Source organism: Neoarius graeffei, chromosome 9 (assembly GCF_027579695.1).
Source record: "Neoarius graeffei isolate fNeoGra1 chromosome 9, fNeoGra1.pri, whole genome shotgun sequence".
Taxonomy (NCBI): Eukaryota; Metazoa; Chordata; class Actinopteri; order Siluriformes; family Ariidae; genus Neoarius; species Neoarius graeffei.
The window spans coordinates 42,674,240-42,691,697 of NC_083577.1; the positions used below are offsets into that span (position 1 = coordinate 42,674,240).

General features: G+C 44.0%; 1 protein-coding gene across 1 annotated transcript; it reads left to right on the top strand.

The window, feature by feature from the left end:
- The first annotated feature begins 4,897 nt into the window (after positions 1–4,897).
- On the top strand, positions 4,898–8,196 carry gpr183a (G protein-coupled receptor 183a). The gene is made up of 2 exons (XM_060928705.1): positions 4,898–5,048; positions 6,179–8,196. Exon 2 carries the CDS (start codon positions 6,202–6,204, stop codon positions 7,300–7,302), a length of 1,101 nt encoding a protein of 366 aa, XP_060784688.1. The 5' UTR covers positions 4,898–5,048; positions 6,179–6,201; the 3' UTR covers positions 7,303–8,196.
- The last annotated feature ends 9,262 nt before the right edge of the window (positions 8,197–17,458 follow it).

Consider the following 17,458-nt stretch of genomic DNA (forward strand, 5'->3'; position numbering starts at 1 on the left):
AGCAGTTCCTCGTGGCGAGCAAGGGCCTCACGTTGGCTGGTGAGCGTACGTCCATGAGCGTCCATGGTCGCTCCGAAGCGTGTCAAAGCTGCCATAATTCCCTGAAGGTTGGCCGGGTAGACAGTTGAAGCAGCCTCTGCTGAGTCGGTCATGACGGAGTCTTTCTGTTAGGGTTTTGCTGGGATTCGAACCTGGTTCGTTGGTGTGATGATCCAGCAAACCCCCACTAGGCCACCAGAGGAATGACTCAAATGCAGAGGCGTGAGGCGGAAGTAGAAAAAGTAACAAAAGGTTTATTTATACTATGTACACTATATACAATCCAGGGCAAAACAAAAAAACAAAAACAAAGAGTATAATTCAAAAAGAAAAAGGCAAAAATGCAAAAGCTCAGAAGATCCACAAAACACAGTACAAAGGAAACTGGAGATAAACATAACAGCACAAAGACTCCGTGACAAGAGGACTGAACTCAGGGGTATAAATACACAAACTAATTAAGGACACAGGTGAAGATAATTAGGACTAAACAGGCAATTAACAAAAACACAAAACACAGGAACAGTGGCGGCCTCTAGAGGCCAAAATAAACATGACACGAAAAGGAAATAACAGCGGCCTCTAGAGGCCAAAACAGTCCAAGTCCTAACAGGAAACACCATGTATGACACAAGCCCAACACTTCCCAGCACGCTGAGAACACCATTCCTTACAGTAAAGCATGGTGGCGGCAGCAGCATGCTGTGGGGATGTTTTTCATCTGCAGGGACAGGAAAGCTGGTCAGGACTGAAGGAAAGATGGATGGCACTAAATACAGGGCAACTCTGGAGGAAAACCTGTTTGAGTCAGCCAGAGGTTTGAGACTGGGACAAAGGTTCATGCTCCAGCAGGACAATGACAATAACATACTGCTAAAGCTATACTGGAGTGGTTTAAAAGGAAAAATTTAAATGTCTTGGAATGGCCTAGTCAAAGCCCAGACCTCAATCCAATTGAGAATCTGTGGCATAACTTGAAGATTACTGTACACCAACGCAACCCATCTAATTTGAAGGAGTTGGAGCAGTTTTGCCTTAAGTAATGGGCAAAAATCCCAGTGGCTAGATGTGCTAAGCTAATACACATTCCCCAAGGGACTTGCAGCTGTAATTGCAGCAAAAGGTGGCTCTAGAAAATATTGACTTTTGGGGGTCAATACCTATGCACACTCCAGATTTCTGTTTTTTCATCTTAAATATTGTTTGTGTCACAATAAAAAAAATAAATAAATTGCTGCTTTAAAGCTGTAGGCATGTTGTGTAAATCAAATGGTGCTAACCCCCCCCCCCAAAAAAAAAAAAAAAAAAAATCCATTTTAATTCCATCTTGTAATGTGCCAAAACAGGACAAACACCAAAGGGGATGAATACTTTTGCAAGACACTGTAGCATGTCTCAAATGCTTCTTCAGGCGCATCTGAGAAAACTAGACTCGTTTAATCTTAACTTTAATAGTTAAGTTTTAAAACAGAGTTTTGCCAAATTTAACACCCAAAGGTGGTTGTTTAGTCAAGTAGATCAGTTTGCCATTTGAGTTATTCTTCCTGTATGTGTCCTGTGAATGATCATATTCATTCAATTACAATGATCAGCTGAATAATTCTTTGTTTATTATATCTTTGTGAAAGCAATTTTCATGATTTAAATAATTTTAACATATCAAATTTCATACATTTCAAAAAATTCTTTAAGTAAAGACACTAAATTCCAATTAGTTAATAACCGATTGCATTAAAAAAAAAAACTACGTAAAGTGGAATAGGAATTGTATGTTGTACTAACAGTGGTATGGTGGTGTAGTGGTTAGCACTGTCGCCTCACAGCAAGAAGGTTCTGGGTTCGAGCCCTGTGGCCAGCGAGGGCCTTTCTGTGTGGAGTTTGCATGTTCTCCCTGCGTCTGCGTGGGTTTCCTCCGGGTGCTCCGGTTTCCCCCACAGTCCAAAGACATGCAGGTTAAGCTAATTGGTGGCTCTAAATTGACCGTAGGTGTGAATGTGAGTGTGAATGGTTGTTTGTCTCTATGCGTCAGCCCTGCGATGACTTTAGTGACTTGTCCAGGGTGTACCCCGATAGGCTCAGGCTTGCCTCCAACCCTGTACAGGATAAGCAGCTACAGATAATGGATGGACAGATGTTGTACTAACAAAGGCTTTACTTAGTTTTTTTTAAGGTAATCAATTTGCTTTTTTTTGTTGTTTGTTTGTTTCTTTAAGTAAGGTTAACTTTAAAAATTTGCATTGTACTTGTAGTGCCGCAGGTGCCTTTTTGGTACAATCTCTTGTCCCCTGACCAATGTTGCAATACTATAGCTTTTGTTATTTATATATACACCAATCAGCCATACCATTAAAGCTACTGACAGGTGAAGAACATTTGATTATCTCATTACAGTGACACCTGTCAAGGGGTGGGATATATTAGGCAGCAAGAAAACAGTCAGTTTTTTAAGTTGATGTGTTGGAAGCGGGGAAAAATAGGCAAACGTAAGGATCTGAGTGACTTTGACAAAGGCCAAATTGTGACGTGAGATGACTTGATCTGAACATCTCCAAAATGGCACATCTTGTGGGGTGTTCCCAGTATGCAGTGATTAGTACCTACCAAAAGTGGTCCAAGGAAAGACAATCAGTGAACCAGTGACAAGATCATGAGTGTCAAAGGCTCACTGATTTGTGTCAGCATTAACTTTTTCAGCAGTTTGTGCTACAGTAGCTCTTCTGTGGGATTGGACCATGTGGGCTAGCCTTCATGCCCCATGCAAATCAATAAGCCTTTGACACCCATGAACCTGTTGCCGGTTGACCTTCCTTGGACCACTTTTGATAAGTACTAACCACTGCATACCGGGAACACCCCGCAAGATGGGTCATTTTGGAGATGCTCAAACCCAGTTATCTAGCCATCACAATTTGGCCCTTGTCAAAGTCACTCAGATCCTTACGCTTGCCCATTTTTCCTGCTTCCAACACATCAACTTCAATGACTGACTGTTCTCTTGCTGCCTAATATATCCCACCACTTGGCAGGTGCCATTGTAATGAGATAATCAAATTTTATTCACTTCACCTGTCAGTAGCTTTAACGTTATGGCTGATCAGTGTACTCTAGAGTTGGCATAATTGACTCATTCATCAAAGTCAGTGGCAAAGTCAACTTTATTATCATTCTGGCTATTGCACAGTGAAATGAGTTCATTAGCCCTCCAGTACTACATTACACACTTAAAATTAAAAAGACACTTCACAAACATATTCAAGTAAGTGAAAACAAGAGTAAACAAACCCCCAACTTTCAAACACTAATTAGAAGACTAAACACAATGTCTATGATTTATCAAAGACTGTAAGCATAATCTATCGTATAGAAAATCTATCCATCCATCCATTATCCATAACCACTTATCCTGTGCAGGGTCGCGGGCAAACTGGAGCCTATCCCAGCTGACTATGGGTGAGAGGCAGGGTACACCCTGGACAAGTTGCCAGATCATCGCAGGGCTGACACATAGAGACAAACAACCATTCACACTCACGTTTACACCTACGGCCAATTTAGAGCCACCAATTAGCCTAACCTGCATGTCTCTGGACTGTGGGGGAAACCGGAGCACCTAGAGGAAACCCACATGGACATGGGGAGAACATGCAAACTCCACACAGAAAGGCCCCCGTCAAACCTAGAGCCTTCTTGCTGAGAAGTGACAGTGCTAACCACTACACCACCATGCCGCCTGTCCAAATCACATTTAGCTAATAAATAAATAAACAAACTATTTAGGGAATATAAACTTTTAACTTTAATTCAGTCACTGTCTGTAATAAGCATAAAATTACTCAAAGATGTGCTAAAACCCTTTTTTATGAGCTTTACTCTTTTTTTTTCTTTAGAAACAGGATGGCACACACAGTACAAGAAGCCATTTGATGTGGTTGAGAGAGCAAATCAACAGTTTCCTCCTGTAGGACAGCTAAAGATACTTGGTGAAGTTCACAGATGGTTCTTTCCGTTTCAGTCATATGTTTCACGTCAGAAGTGATGGGTTTCACCTCCATACACATGAAGTTCAATAATTATGAGTGGAAAACTAACCTACCACAATAACCTCATTTTCTGTTCAGTGTTGGTGAAGATTCGATGGCTGGTGTTTAATTATAAAATCAGTGCAGAAACTACTGCATCTCTCTCTCTCTCTCTCTCTCTCTCGGAATTGTTGTTAATTAGGTAAATGTGATGTCCTGTTCACACTGCCATTTTAGTCAAAAATATCAAGTCATAACAGGGTAATGCAAAGCCATGTAGAACCATCTTAATGGATCAGGAAGCTTGTTTTCACCGTTCAGTCTTCATATTATAATCGACTTTTATATTGCTGCCTTAGTAGTCCCCATACTACAGGTATATAACCTGAAATGTGCTCAACATTACACATAGTTTATACCATTTTCAACTACTTCTGCTTGATTTGACTGCCTGTTACAACTGACTCATGAGTCATAATCACATGAGTAACACTGTTTTGTTTTTTTGTACCATTACTTCTGTTTCTAACATGTCGCACACACGACAGTATCTGTTTATTATTCATATCCCAAGACAATAATAATGCATTCTAAACAATTTAAACTAATTGGTGATAATTGAAACACAACCAAAAGAGAGAGATTTGTTATAGATAGATAGATAGATAGATAGAGAGAGAGAGAGAGAGAGAGAGAGAGAGATTTGTTTAGTTTTAAAAATATTACACACATATTACAAATATCACACATGGACATGCGATGGAAAAAGATAACCTTAAAAAAGGGAGGGACAAGCCCATGAACAGGAAATTATGTCAGTCACTATAGTTACAGCACCACACTGGAAAGAGAGTTCTCTTTTTCACTGATCATTTGCTCTGTACTGTAGAAACGTGGTCCAGGCAGATTGAGCCAAGACAACACCCATCACTGCAATGCCGACAGAAATAACACACACACGCTGACCATTTGTCAGAGAACAAAGTTTTGGTGAGTACACTTCTTAGAGTAATATTAGTGTTATTAATGTTATATCCTAATAATAATAATAAATTATTATTATTATTATTATTATTATTATTATTATTATTGGTGTACTACTACTACTAATACTAATAATAATAATAAACAGCATTGTAAAAGGTTAACATGAAATTAAATCAACTTTCAACAGCATAATTAATAAAAGATAAATTTTGTTTTAATGATACTTACTCTTGATACATTTTCTTTTTATTTTTGCTGATCCAGCATTCTAACAGTGTGGTCTATATGCATGATAAAATACAAATACTAACAAAATCTGTATGATTCTGAATGTATCACCTGCTTATTTATTCAGATTGTTACTCAATCAAATACAGTTCCTGCATTAAAACAGTTGCAGTAGTAAAGTGTGAATATAGGAAGAGATTACAACATTTCCATGGCTGTGGTAGTTGGCGCAGTTGTGACATGAAATGTTGGGCAATAACAAGGTCTTCTCTGTAAAAAGAAATGTCTGCATGTACACAGATATGGTATATGTTATGGAAGTATTATAGTCATTACACAAATGCATATAGCAATCAGCCTTATAGGATTTTCTTGCATGGCTGTAACATTTCTTATACTATGTGTTATTCAATTTTAACAAGGATCTTATAAATAATAATAAGTTACGTTTATATAGCGCCTTTCTCAAACTTAAGGTCACTTTGCATAGGTCAAATAAAACAAACACACACATAAAATTGCTAAAGAGTGGTAAGTTTATGCAGTGGTGGAGGAGGAGAAGTGTTCATGGAAGAGAAAGGTTTTGAGATGAGATTTGAAGTTATAGTTGGAGCAGATTTCTCAAATCATGCAGGCAGAGAGGAAACACATTTCACTTTACCTCATGTGTACCACAGTGCCCTTGGTTGTATAGGGACCACCACTCGTCGTATGAATCAGCGACAAGTGAAGCGGAACTGCTATTGTGCTGTAGGCTTCCTCCAAACTACACTGTAGACTTCCTTCAACTTCACCTACTAAAAAAACAACTGCCATCCAAATTCAGCTTCTTTTTACCATATGTGAAAGTTGAGGTTGAGATTATGAATGTTGAAAAATGTTTTGGGTTTTTTTTGCATCCCCAGATCTGTTTCCACAAACGGACCTTATGGCTATGATGGCAACTCCAAACAGTAGCAGTATGGCTGTCTTCAATGCTGGCAACTGTACCAACTTGTATGACCATCGTGGGTGGGCACATGTACTCCTGCCTGTGGTTTACACTTTCATTTTCATTGTGGGACTGTCAGGTAATCTTTTGGCTCTACATGTCATCTGGCCCAATATGAAGAAGATCAACTCCACTACTGTGTACTCTGCCAACCTGGTGGTGTCGGACATCCTTTTCGCATTTGCCCTCCCACTGCGAGTGGCCTACTATGCATTGGGATTCCACTGGCCACTGGGAGAGGGCCTGTGTAAGGCCACAGCTCTGCTGTTCTACATAAATATGTATGCTGGAGTGAACTTCATGACCTGCTTGAGCATAGACCGCTTCATTGCAGTGGTGCTGCCGCTGCGCTTCAGCTGCTTCCGTAAAATTCACAATGTGCGATACATCTGCGTTGGTGTGTGGATGCTGGTGCTGGCCCAGACACTGCCACTCCTCTCCATGAAAATGAGCCATTTGGAGCATGATGGCTACATCACATGCATGGAGTACCCCAACTTCGAGCAAGTGGATAGTTTGCCCTTTATGCTGATTGGTGCTGTATTCCTGGGTTATGGCATTCCTCTGGTAACCATCTTGATGTGTTATTCAGCTCTTTGCTCCAAACTTCGAGAGCTAGCGAGGACAAACCAGTTGACAGAGAAATCAGGCCTCAGTCGCAAGGCCATCGGTGTGATCTGTTGCGTTATCCTGGTGTTTGTGGTTTGCTACAGTCCTTATCACATAGACTTGCTGCAGTACATGATCCGCAAACTGCAGTACGAGCCCGACTGTGGTGAACTGCATGCTTTTCAGATCTCCCTGCATGTCACGGTCAGCTTTATGAACCTCAACTCCTGCCTGGACCCCTTCATCTACTTCTTCGCCTGTAAGGGCTACAAGAAGAAGGTGCTAAAGCTGCTTAAGAGGCAAGTGAGCATATCGTTATCCAGTGTGGTTAAAACATCACCAGATGAATATTCCCGAGACATTGACAAAATCAACATGGGCAGCAGAGTCTATCAGAAGGAGAGGAGCAGCATGTTCATGAATGACTGAGAGACAAACAACTTCTGGACTTCAAAATGGATGTAAGACCACCATCAAATTATTGATATCAAAGCAGATCAAAACATGATGCCTTGTCTGAAAATTTCAAGCATGGCATGTCGTAGCTAATGTCGCAGTGCAGTATAATATGCTTTTATTTGTGAGTCTGTAAATATTTCATATTTGTCAACCTGGTTTGTACTTTGTAATTAGTTGGTTTTCTATAATTCCTTTGAATAACAAGTTTCATTAAATTGTATAAAGATAGAAATTTTGAACAAAAGTACTTGAAAAATTTACCCCATAGAGAAAGCCACTATGTAACTTACTTTTTTTTTTTGCTTAATGGTCTCCAATCTAAGAGTGCCACCTTCTGTCAGATATCTGCAATAGGTTTGAGTGATTCAGAAGAGAATGAGGTGGAATGGGTACCATAGTGGTGCAGTGGGTCGCTTGCTACAAAACAGCTTCAGGATCCAGAATCAAGTGGTTACTAAAGATAGTGATGAACGAATGAGCTGGTGTCCAAATATATAGCATATGAAATCATATGAAAACATTGTTACGAAGATTTAACCAAACAGAAAACTTCGTATGCAGAGCAGACATTATAAACCTGTAGACTGTGTAACTTAAGGGAAGTGCCTCAAGAGGGCAATATAACACATCTTAACACAGCCTGTACTCATTGATTACAATGCTCTGAAAAATAAGTCAGAAATGCAAAGCCCACAATGTAAAAGTGTATAGTGCAAACAATCAAACTGTTAGTACATGTACAATCAGATTTTTCTTATTGTTGTCCAAAAAAATTATAACCAGACCGTAGATTGACACAACAATATTCAGTCTCATCTCATCTCATCTCATCTCATCTCATTATCTGTAGCCGGTTTATCCTTCTACAGGGTCGCAGGCAAGCTGGAGCCTATCCTAGCTGACTACGGGCGAAAGGCGGGGTACACCCTGGACAAGTCGCCAGGTCATCACAGGGCGGGGAATTTTCTGTTAAAAATAAAAACAAATGTAAATTTCAGTCTTATCTGGGATTTAAGAAAATTTCCCAGCTTTAAAAGGTAGCACCTGCTTCCAGACTGATATACAATAATGAGAGCAGTAAAACTACTGACAGTTACAGGAAGTGAAAGTTGATGGGAGTTGTGAAATTGTCTCTTAGTTCTACAAAGGCTGGGTCAGACATGCAAACAAAACTACTTTCAATTCTGCGTGTATACTATGGAATGGGACTAACGAGAAAAACAACGAAAAAATTATATATGGTGTAGTGCTTAGCATTGTCGCCTCACAGCAAGAAGGTTCTGGGTTTGGGCCCAACAGCCGACAGGGGTCTTTCTGTGTGGAGTTTGCATGTTCTCCCCGTGTCTGTGTGGGTTTCCTCCGGGTGCTCTGGTTTAGTCCAAAGACATGCAGGTTAGGTTAACTGGTGACTCTAAATTGACCGTAGGTGTGAATGTGAGTGTGAATGGTTGTCTGTGTCTATGTGTCAGCCCTGTGATGACCTGGTGACTTGTCCAGGGTGTACCCCACCTTTCGCCCGTAGTCAGCTGGGATAGGCTCCAGCTTGCCTGCGGCCCTGCACAGGATAAGCGATTATGGATAATGGATGGAGAGAGATATGTAGATATGTAGTGCAAAACTGTGCATATCAGATAATGCATTGTACACGATCAGCTGGCAGATCTGGTCTAAAATCCTAAATCCTGGGGGGACATGCTTGCCATATTGGTTCATCTGCAAAGACTGTTATTGTGTGGGAATGCTGAATAAGCATGACTTTTTTTACTTTTGCCTAAAATATAGATGATGTTATATTAATCTAATATAACTAATGATATGTGTATATGTGACCTTATGGAAATTCATAAACATGTAACAACTATCTGTACATTACACCAAAACAAGCTCCAAATGACTTATGTTAAACAGTGTTATATTGAGATCATTGAATGATAATGTTCTATCTTACAATTCTGTGGTTTTATTATACTGAATATACACAAAGTTTTGACACCCAATATGATAAACTAAGGTACAACTTTTTAAACTTTTTCTGTTTTTGTGTAAAACCCATATACATATACACCATGCTAATACAAAGTTTTTCCAATCTTCATCTGTCCAGTTTCATTGAGCCTCTGCCTTCTGTAGTCCCAGCTTCCTGTTCTTAGTAGAAAGGGGTGAAACCCAATGTAGTTTTCTGCTTTTGTAGCCCAGCTGCCTCAAGTTTTGACTTGTGAAAATCTCAGGATATCAGCAGTTTCTGAAATACTCAAATCACCGCACTTGGTACCAACAACCATTCCATGGTTGAAGCCAATGAGATCACATTTTGTTTCCTCTCATTCTGATGTTTAATTGTAACATTAACTAAAGTGCTTGGCCCATATCTGCATGATTTTATGCACTGAGTTGGTGTCACATGATTGACGGATTGGACAATTGCAGGAAGGTACAGAATTTCCTAATAAATTGGCCAGATTGTATAGATTTAATGACTTGTAAATAACTTATAAAAAGATAACTCATTTATAGGAAAAAATGTCTTTATCTGTATTACTTATTTTATATTATAAACAGGGTGGCACGGTGGTGTAGTGGTTAGCGCTGTCGCCCCACAGCAAGAAGGTCTGGGTTCGAGCCCCGTGGCCGATGAGGGCCTTTCTGTGCGGAGTTTGCATGTTCTCCCCGTGTCCGCGTGGGTTTCCTCCGGGTGCTCTGGTTTCCCCCACAGTCCAAAGACATGCAGGTTAGGTTAACTGGTGACTCTAAATTGACCGTAGGTGTGAGTGTGAATGGTTGTCTGTGTCTATGTGTCAGCCCTGTGATGACCTGGTGACTTGTCCAGGGTGTACCCCGCCTTTTGCCCGTAGTCAGCTGGGATAGGCTCCAGCTTGCCTGCGACCCTGTAGAACAGGATAAAGCGGCTAGAGATAATGAGATGAGATATTATAAACATAAATAAACTCATAACAGTGCATTTGAAAATAGTACATTTTGTTAATTACACAAATATCCTGTAAATGTGTGTAAGAATTTTTTTTATGTATTGTGATGGTAGCACAAGAGCTACTGATGTGTTCATTTTGTATATTTTATGGCGATGAGTATCATTAAACTTGTTCTTTTGTGTAGTAGTACATTAATCACTTAATATTACCACAACTAACAAGGCTGCTAAATCACATGCTTTTTTTTATTTTTAACACTGTACCTAGTGCTATAATGTCCACGTGTAGTATATAATCTGCTGTAGTAGGACTTCCACTCTGCTGATCTGCTGAAGTTATTGTACTGAGTGCACACTTCATAACTTCATTGTTTTTTAAAGGACTATTAACCAACTAAACAACTTTGTGTGTGTATGCATATGTGGAGGTCCATATACACTGAAATGAGATCAGGATTTAATAAAATATATAGCCACATTTTGCTTTGATGACAAATGCGTACGCTCTTTGCATTCTCTCAACCAGCTTCATGAGGTCATCACCTGGAATGGTTTTCCAACAGTCTTGAAGGAGTTCCCATAGATGTTGAGCACTTGTTGGCTGCTTTCCAATTCTGTGGTTCAACTCATCCCAAACCCTCTCAAATAGGTTCAGGTCAGGTGATTATGGAGCCCAGGTCACCTGATGCAGCACTCCTTCACTCTCCTTCTTGATTAAATAGCCCTTACATAGCCTGGAGGTGTGTTTTGGGTCATTGTCCTGTTGAAAAACAAATGACAGTCCCACTAAGCATAAAACAGATAGAATGGTATGTCACTGCAGAATGCTGTGGTAGTGATGCTGGTCAAATGTGCCAACAATTTTGAATAAATCATAAACCGTATCACCAGCAAAGCACTCCCACGTCATCACACCTCCTTCTCCATGTTTCCCGGTAGGAACCACACATGCAGATACTATCCATTCCCCTTTTTCTGTGTTTCACAAAGACACAGAGGTTGAAACCAAAACTCTCAAATTTGGACTCATTAAACCAATGTATAGATTTCCACTTGTTAATGTCCATGCTTTGTTTTTCTTGACTCAAGCAATTCTCTTCTTGTTATTAGACTCCCTCAGTAGCGGTTTCTTTGCAGCAATTCAGCAGTGAAGGCCTGATTCATGCAGTCTCCTCTGAACAGTTGATTTTGATGTGTCTGCTACTGTGATTCTGTGAAGCATGCATGCAGGCTCTAATCTTAGGTGATTTTAATTGGCTATTTCTGAGACCGGTAACTCTAATGAACTTATCCTCTGCAGCAGAGATAAGTCTTGGTCTTCCTTTCCTGGGACAATCCTCATGAGAGCCCGTTTCATCAGAGCATTTGATGGTTTTTGCAACTGCACTTGAAGATGCATTCAAAGTTCTTGCAATTTTCTGCATTGACTGACCTTCATGTCTTAAAGTAATGATGGATGTCGTTTCTTTTTACTTAGTTGAGCGGTTTTTGACATAATATGGATTACTGTAGTTGTGGAATAGGGCTATTTACTGTATTTTTATTATTTACTATTTACTGTTTGATCTCAAATGCATTAAGAAGGCATGAAATTGCACTAATTAACTTTTGACGAGGCACCTGTTAATTGAAAAGCATTCCAGGTGACTACCTCATGAAGCTGGTTAAGATAATGCCAATAGTGTGCATGGCATCATTGAGGTAAACGCTGGCTACTTTGAAGAATCTAAAATATGAAACATTTTTTGTGCGAATGAGTGAAAATATATTTATTTTTTATATAAAAAATGCAAATGAGTGAAAATGTTTTTTATGCGAATGAGTGAAAATATTTTCAATATGATAAAATAAACTTCATATCTTCACACCACCATGTAATGTTCATTATATTATATGCACACATCCACAACAAAAATTCACACGTTAATCAAAAGAATTTTAATTTTGAATCAGTTCTGCATTTTGACAATGTGCGTCTTGCCTGCGGGAAAACACTGGGAGTGACATTATCAAAGTGAAATATCAGGAATTATTATACATATGGGCCACTTTTTCCATGGAATAAAAACATGTATTCTATTCTCTTCTAGTGGGTTTATTGATGGCATGCAATATTGTTATCATATCTCTTATCCTCTGTGTATTATGCCACTCTCCCCAATGCAGAATGAGTGTGCAGTATTGTTATAATATTGCACATTGTCAAGACAACATGAAGTCACATGTCAGAGCTCTTGCAAAGATCCAGTGACAACTTTTCTGCTGCGCATGTGCAGAATCATTTCTTTGTCGGCTGGGAAAGAGAGAAGACAAGGCTAATCCAGTGCTAGGTTTAAGCACTAAATAAATAAACTGAAACTAAAGGTGTGCTGAACACCCAAAATGCTACTAAAACTTCATTATATATTCTTCACGCATATTTACAAGAGAAAAACATACCAACGGACATCGAAAAACTGGAAAAGAGACACGTCGGAGATGTAAAACTTCTGTGCTCGCGAGTGACCGTGACAGTTTGTAAACAAACATGGCCGCCAGGTTCGCTTCATTAAAAGCAGAAGATTTTGAGAGAATTTTGGCTGCCAGGTCACTCCGGTGTCCGTAGTTGTCAATGTTGATTTTAAAAGTAACTAAGTAAATTGCACATGGATAATAATAATAATAATAATAATAATAATAATAATAATATTTGCCTTGACTGCACTAGCATTGGCCTGTGCTAACACTACACCAGCTAGAAGGTAACTGGACTGCCGTGCTAACAGCACCACGTTGCAGGTAAGCTCGCGTTGACCTTTGCTAACGCTACTGCAATGCCGGCTGGAAGCTAACTGGATTGTCACACTAGCAGCACCGAGTCATGGGTATAGTGTTGGCCTTCGAGAATGCTGATATGAAAAGAGCATGTATGTATAATAATAATAATAATAATAATAATAAAAATGGCGGCACGGTGGTGTAGTGGTTAGCGCTGTCGCCTCACAGCAAGAAGGTCCTGGGTTCGAGCCCCGGGGCCGGCGAGGGCCTTTCTGTGCTGAGTTTGCATGTTCTCCCCGTGTCCGCGTGGGTTTCCTCTGGGTGCTCCGGTTTCCCCCACAGTCCAAAGACATGCAGGTTAGGTTAACTGGTGACTCTAAATTGACCATAGGTGTGAATGTGAGTGTGAATGGTTGTCTGTGTCTATGTGTCAGCCCTGTGATGACCTGGCGACTTGTCCAGGGTGTACCCCGCCTTTCGCCCATAGTCAGCTGGGATAGGCTCCAGCTTGCCTGTGACCCTGTAGAAGGATAAAGCGGCTAGAGATAATGAGATGAGATGAGATAATAAAAATATTGGCTGCCTTTTTTGTGGTATATCAGATTGTAGCGAGTTCAATGTGTGGGTGGAGCACAGAAGACGGCAGGACAGAGATCAGGATGAAAAACGGCTTTTATTGCCAAACTTTTCAGTCTAACATTTAACCTAGACGCTCGGAGACTGACTCGCGCACACGCAGACTGGAGTCTCCTCTCAATGCTCCCCTCCGCTCTCACTCTCCCTCCTTAAGTAGGGCGCGGTTTACTGGGGAGAACACACACAAAACATAGGTTAATCACACTCAGGTGTAGCGATTCTGCCACTTACCTTCCCCAACTCCGCCCTCCTGTCACAGACCAGCGCTTGACCATGCCCGCGCTGCCACATACCCCCACCGCCCGACTCAGGCCAGGCGCCCGTCCGGCCTGCAGCCGACTCCCCCCCCTTTGACGGGAGAGGAAGTCCGCCACGACCATCTGCGCCCCCGGCCTGTGGACCACCTTGAAGTTGAAAGGTTGGAGCGCTAGATACCAACGGGTGATCCGCGCGTTGGCATCCTTCATGCGGTGGAGCCACTGGAGGGGCGCGTGGTCCGAACAGAGGGTGAAAGAGCATCCCAGCAGGTAGTAACGGAGGGCGAGGACCGCCCTCTTGATCACCAGGCACTCTTTCTCGATGGTGCTGTAGTGCCCCTCACGCACTGACAGCTTTCGGCTGATGTATAATACTGGGCAATCCTCTCCCCCCACCTGCTGGGACAAAACGGCCCCCAGCCCTCTGTCCGACGCATCCGTCTGTAACAAAAAGGGGAGAGAGAAGTCAGGGGAGTGCAAAAGTGGCCCCCCACACAGTGCAGCCTTTACTTCAGAGAAAGCCCGCTGGCACTGCTCCATCCACTGGACCGGATCTGGCGCCCCCTTTTTAGTGAGGTCAGTCAGCGGGCTGGTGACGTCCGAATAATTAGGTATAAACCTACGATAATAGCCAGCCAGCCCCAGGAACTGTCTCACCCCCTTTTTGGTCTTGGGCCTCGGGCAGGCCGCACTCGCTGCTGTCTTATTAATTTGGGGACGCACCTGCCCGTTACCCAAGTGGAAGCCCAGATACCGTACTTCCACCCGCCCAATCGCACACTTCTTCGGGTTGGCAGTGAGCCCCGCCCGCCTCAGCGACCTAAGGACGGCCCTCAGGTGTTGCAGGTGCCGCTGCCAGTCATTACTATAAATGATGATGTCGTCTAAGTAAGCAGCCGCATAGGTGGCGTGGGGCCAGAGGACTCGGTCCATCAGCCGCTGAAACGTAGCGGGCGCCCCAAACAGCCCAAACGGAAGTGTGACGAACTGGTGTAAGCCAAACGGTGTGGAAAAGGCCGTTTTTTCCCAGGATAATGGAGTCAAGGGGATCTGCCAATATCCCTTCGTCAAATCCAGTGTCGAGTAAAAGTGAGCCGTGCCTAGTCGATCGAGCAGCTCATCAATACGAGGCATTGGGTACGCGTCAAATTTAGACACCGCGTTGACTTTTCTATAGTCCACACAGAACCGGACCGAGCCGTCGGCCTTGGGAACCAAGACCACCGGGCTGCTCCAGTCACTGTGGGACTCCTCGACGACGCCCATTTCGAGCATGGCCTGAAGTTCTTCCCGAACCACCTTTTTTTGTGTTCGGGTAATCTATAAGGACGGCTACGCACTACCACCCCCGGGGGCGTCTCTATGTGGTGTTCTATGAGGTTGGTGCGACCGGGCAGGGGCGAGAACACATCCGAAAACTCGGCCTGCAACTGGGCGACCTCCGTGAGTTGGGTCGGGGAGAGGTGGTCTCCACAGGGGACCGGAGAGGTGCGAGATGCCAATGACCCTTTTTGGACCTCCGGCCCCAGCTCCGCCTTCTCCGGAACTACCGACACCAACGCCACGGGGACCTCCTCGTTCCAGAGCTTCAGCAGATTGAGGTGGTAGATCTGTAGCGTCCCCTCCCTGTCCGTTCGCCTAACCTCATAGTCGACGTCCCCGACTCGCTGTGTGACCTCAAAGGGCCCTTGCCACTTGGTGATTAATTTGGAGCTCGACGTGGGCAACAGGACGAGTACCTTATCTCCCGGAGTGAACTCTCTAAGGCGCGTGCCCTTGTTGTACAGGCGGGTATACCGTTCCTGGGCCTGCCGCAAATTCTCCTGAGTTAGGTGGGTGAGCGTGTGGAGTTTTGTGTGAAGATCCATAATGTATTGAATTTCATTTTTGCTCTGTGAAGGTCCCTCCTCCCAATTTTCCCGCAGTACATCTAAGATGCCGCGCGGCTTACGCCCATACAATAATTCAAATGGGGAGAACCCCGTGGAGGCTTGGGGGACCTTTCACACTGCAAACAACAAGGGTTCGAGCCACTTATCCCAGTTACGTGCGTCCTCACTTACGAATTTTTTGATAATATTCTTGAGGGTGCGATTGAACCGTTCGACTAAACCGTCCATCTGTGGGTGATACACGCTGGTGCGGATCGGCTTAATACCCAGTAGCCCATACAGTTCGGCCAGTGTTCGTGACATAAACGAGGTGCCTTGGTCAGTCAGAATCTCTTTCGGGATTCCGACCCGGGAGATGACGTGGAAGAGGGCCTCTGCAATACTACGTGCAGAGATATTGCGAAGAGGCACTGCTTCCGGGTATCGTGTTGCATAGTCCACCAGAACCAATACAAAGCGGTACCCTCGTGTTGACCGATCTAATGGCCCGACGAGACCCATCCCAATTCTTTCAAACGGGGTCTCGATTAATGGTAGGGGGCGCAAGGGCACTTTTGGAATGGCCGCTGGATTTACCAACTGGCATTCACGGCACGCCGTACACCACTTACGGACGTTGCCGCGAATCCCCGGCCAATAGAATCGGGCCATTATCCGGGCGAGTGTTTTATCCTGCCCGAGGTGTCCCGCCATGGGATTAAAGTGAGCCGCCTGGAATACCAATTCCCGGTGGCTCTTTGGAATTAACAACTGGGTGACACGCTCCTTCGTCTGAGTGTCCTGCGTCACTCGGTATAACCTATCCTTTAAAATGGAAAAATAGGGGAAGGGCGGGGTGGCGTTCGGCTGGAGCGTTTGACCATCGATTACTCTCACTTGGTCAAACGCGTGTCGCAGAGTTTCGTCTCGTGATTGTTCCAGTGGGAAATCCGCGAGGGATTCCCTAATAGAAAGAGGAGGGGCCGGGGGCTCCTCACTCTGTCGCGGAGATGACGTAGATGGCTCTGCGACCGCAGCTCCAGCCAAAGCGACACCGGGACCCTCCCCTGATAACCGGCAGGACCCACTCTTTACTAGGCGTGCCATCAACCCCCGAAATCCCGGCCAATCAGTCCCCACCGCCAGCAGGCATCCCAGAGCTGCTGGCCGAATGCGAACGGGCTGCCGACTTCCTCCATCTGCAGCGCGCGGAAGCGCTGGCGCTGCTGCTCCGGCGTGCGCCCCACACGCTGGAGGACAGCCCGGTGAAGGTCGGCGTAGGCCAGCCGGTGGTCGGCGGGGAGCTGTAGTGTGGCTAACTGCGCCTCTCCCGTCAGGAGGGGGAGGAGGCGCGCCGCGCGCTGCTCCATTGGCCACCCCGAGACTTCGGCGACCTGCTCGAATAACGCAATGAACGCCTCGGGGTCGTCCTGCGGGCCCATCTTAGTCAAGGTGATGGGAGATGGGCCCGCAGCCGGGGCGCTGGTGGATCCTGCCAACGCGAGGAGCCGCCGGAACGCCTCTCGGTCTTCCTGCTGAGCCAGCACCAGGGCTTCGAAGTGGCGCTCCTGCTCCTTCTGGAGCGTGACGAGTGCCTGGTGCTGGCTCTGCTGAGCCGTGGCGAGGGCGTGGACCAGGTCCGCAAACGGGGAGGATTCCATGGGGCTGCAGGACCG

Coding starts and splice junctions, on each gene's coding strand:
- gpr183a (XM_060928705.1), top strand. CDS start 6,202: ATGGCTATGATGGCAACTCCAAACAGTAGCAGTATGGCTGTCTTCAAT.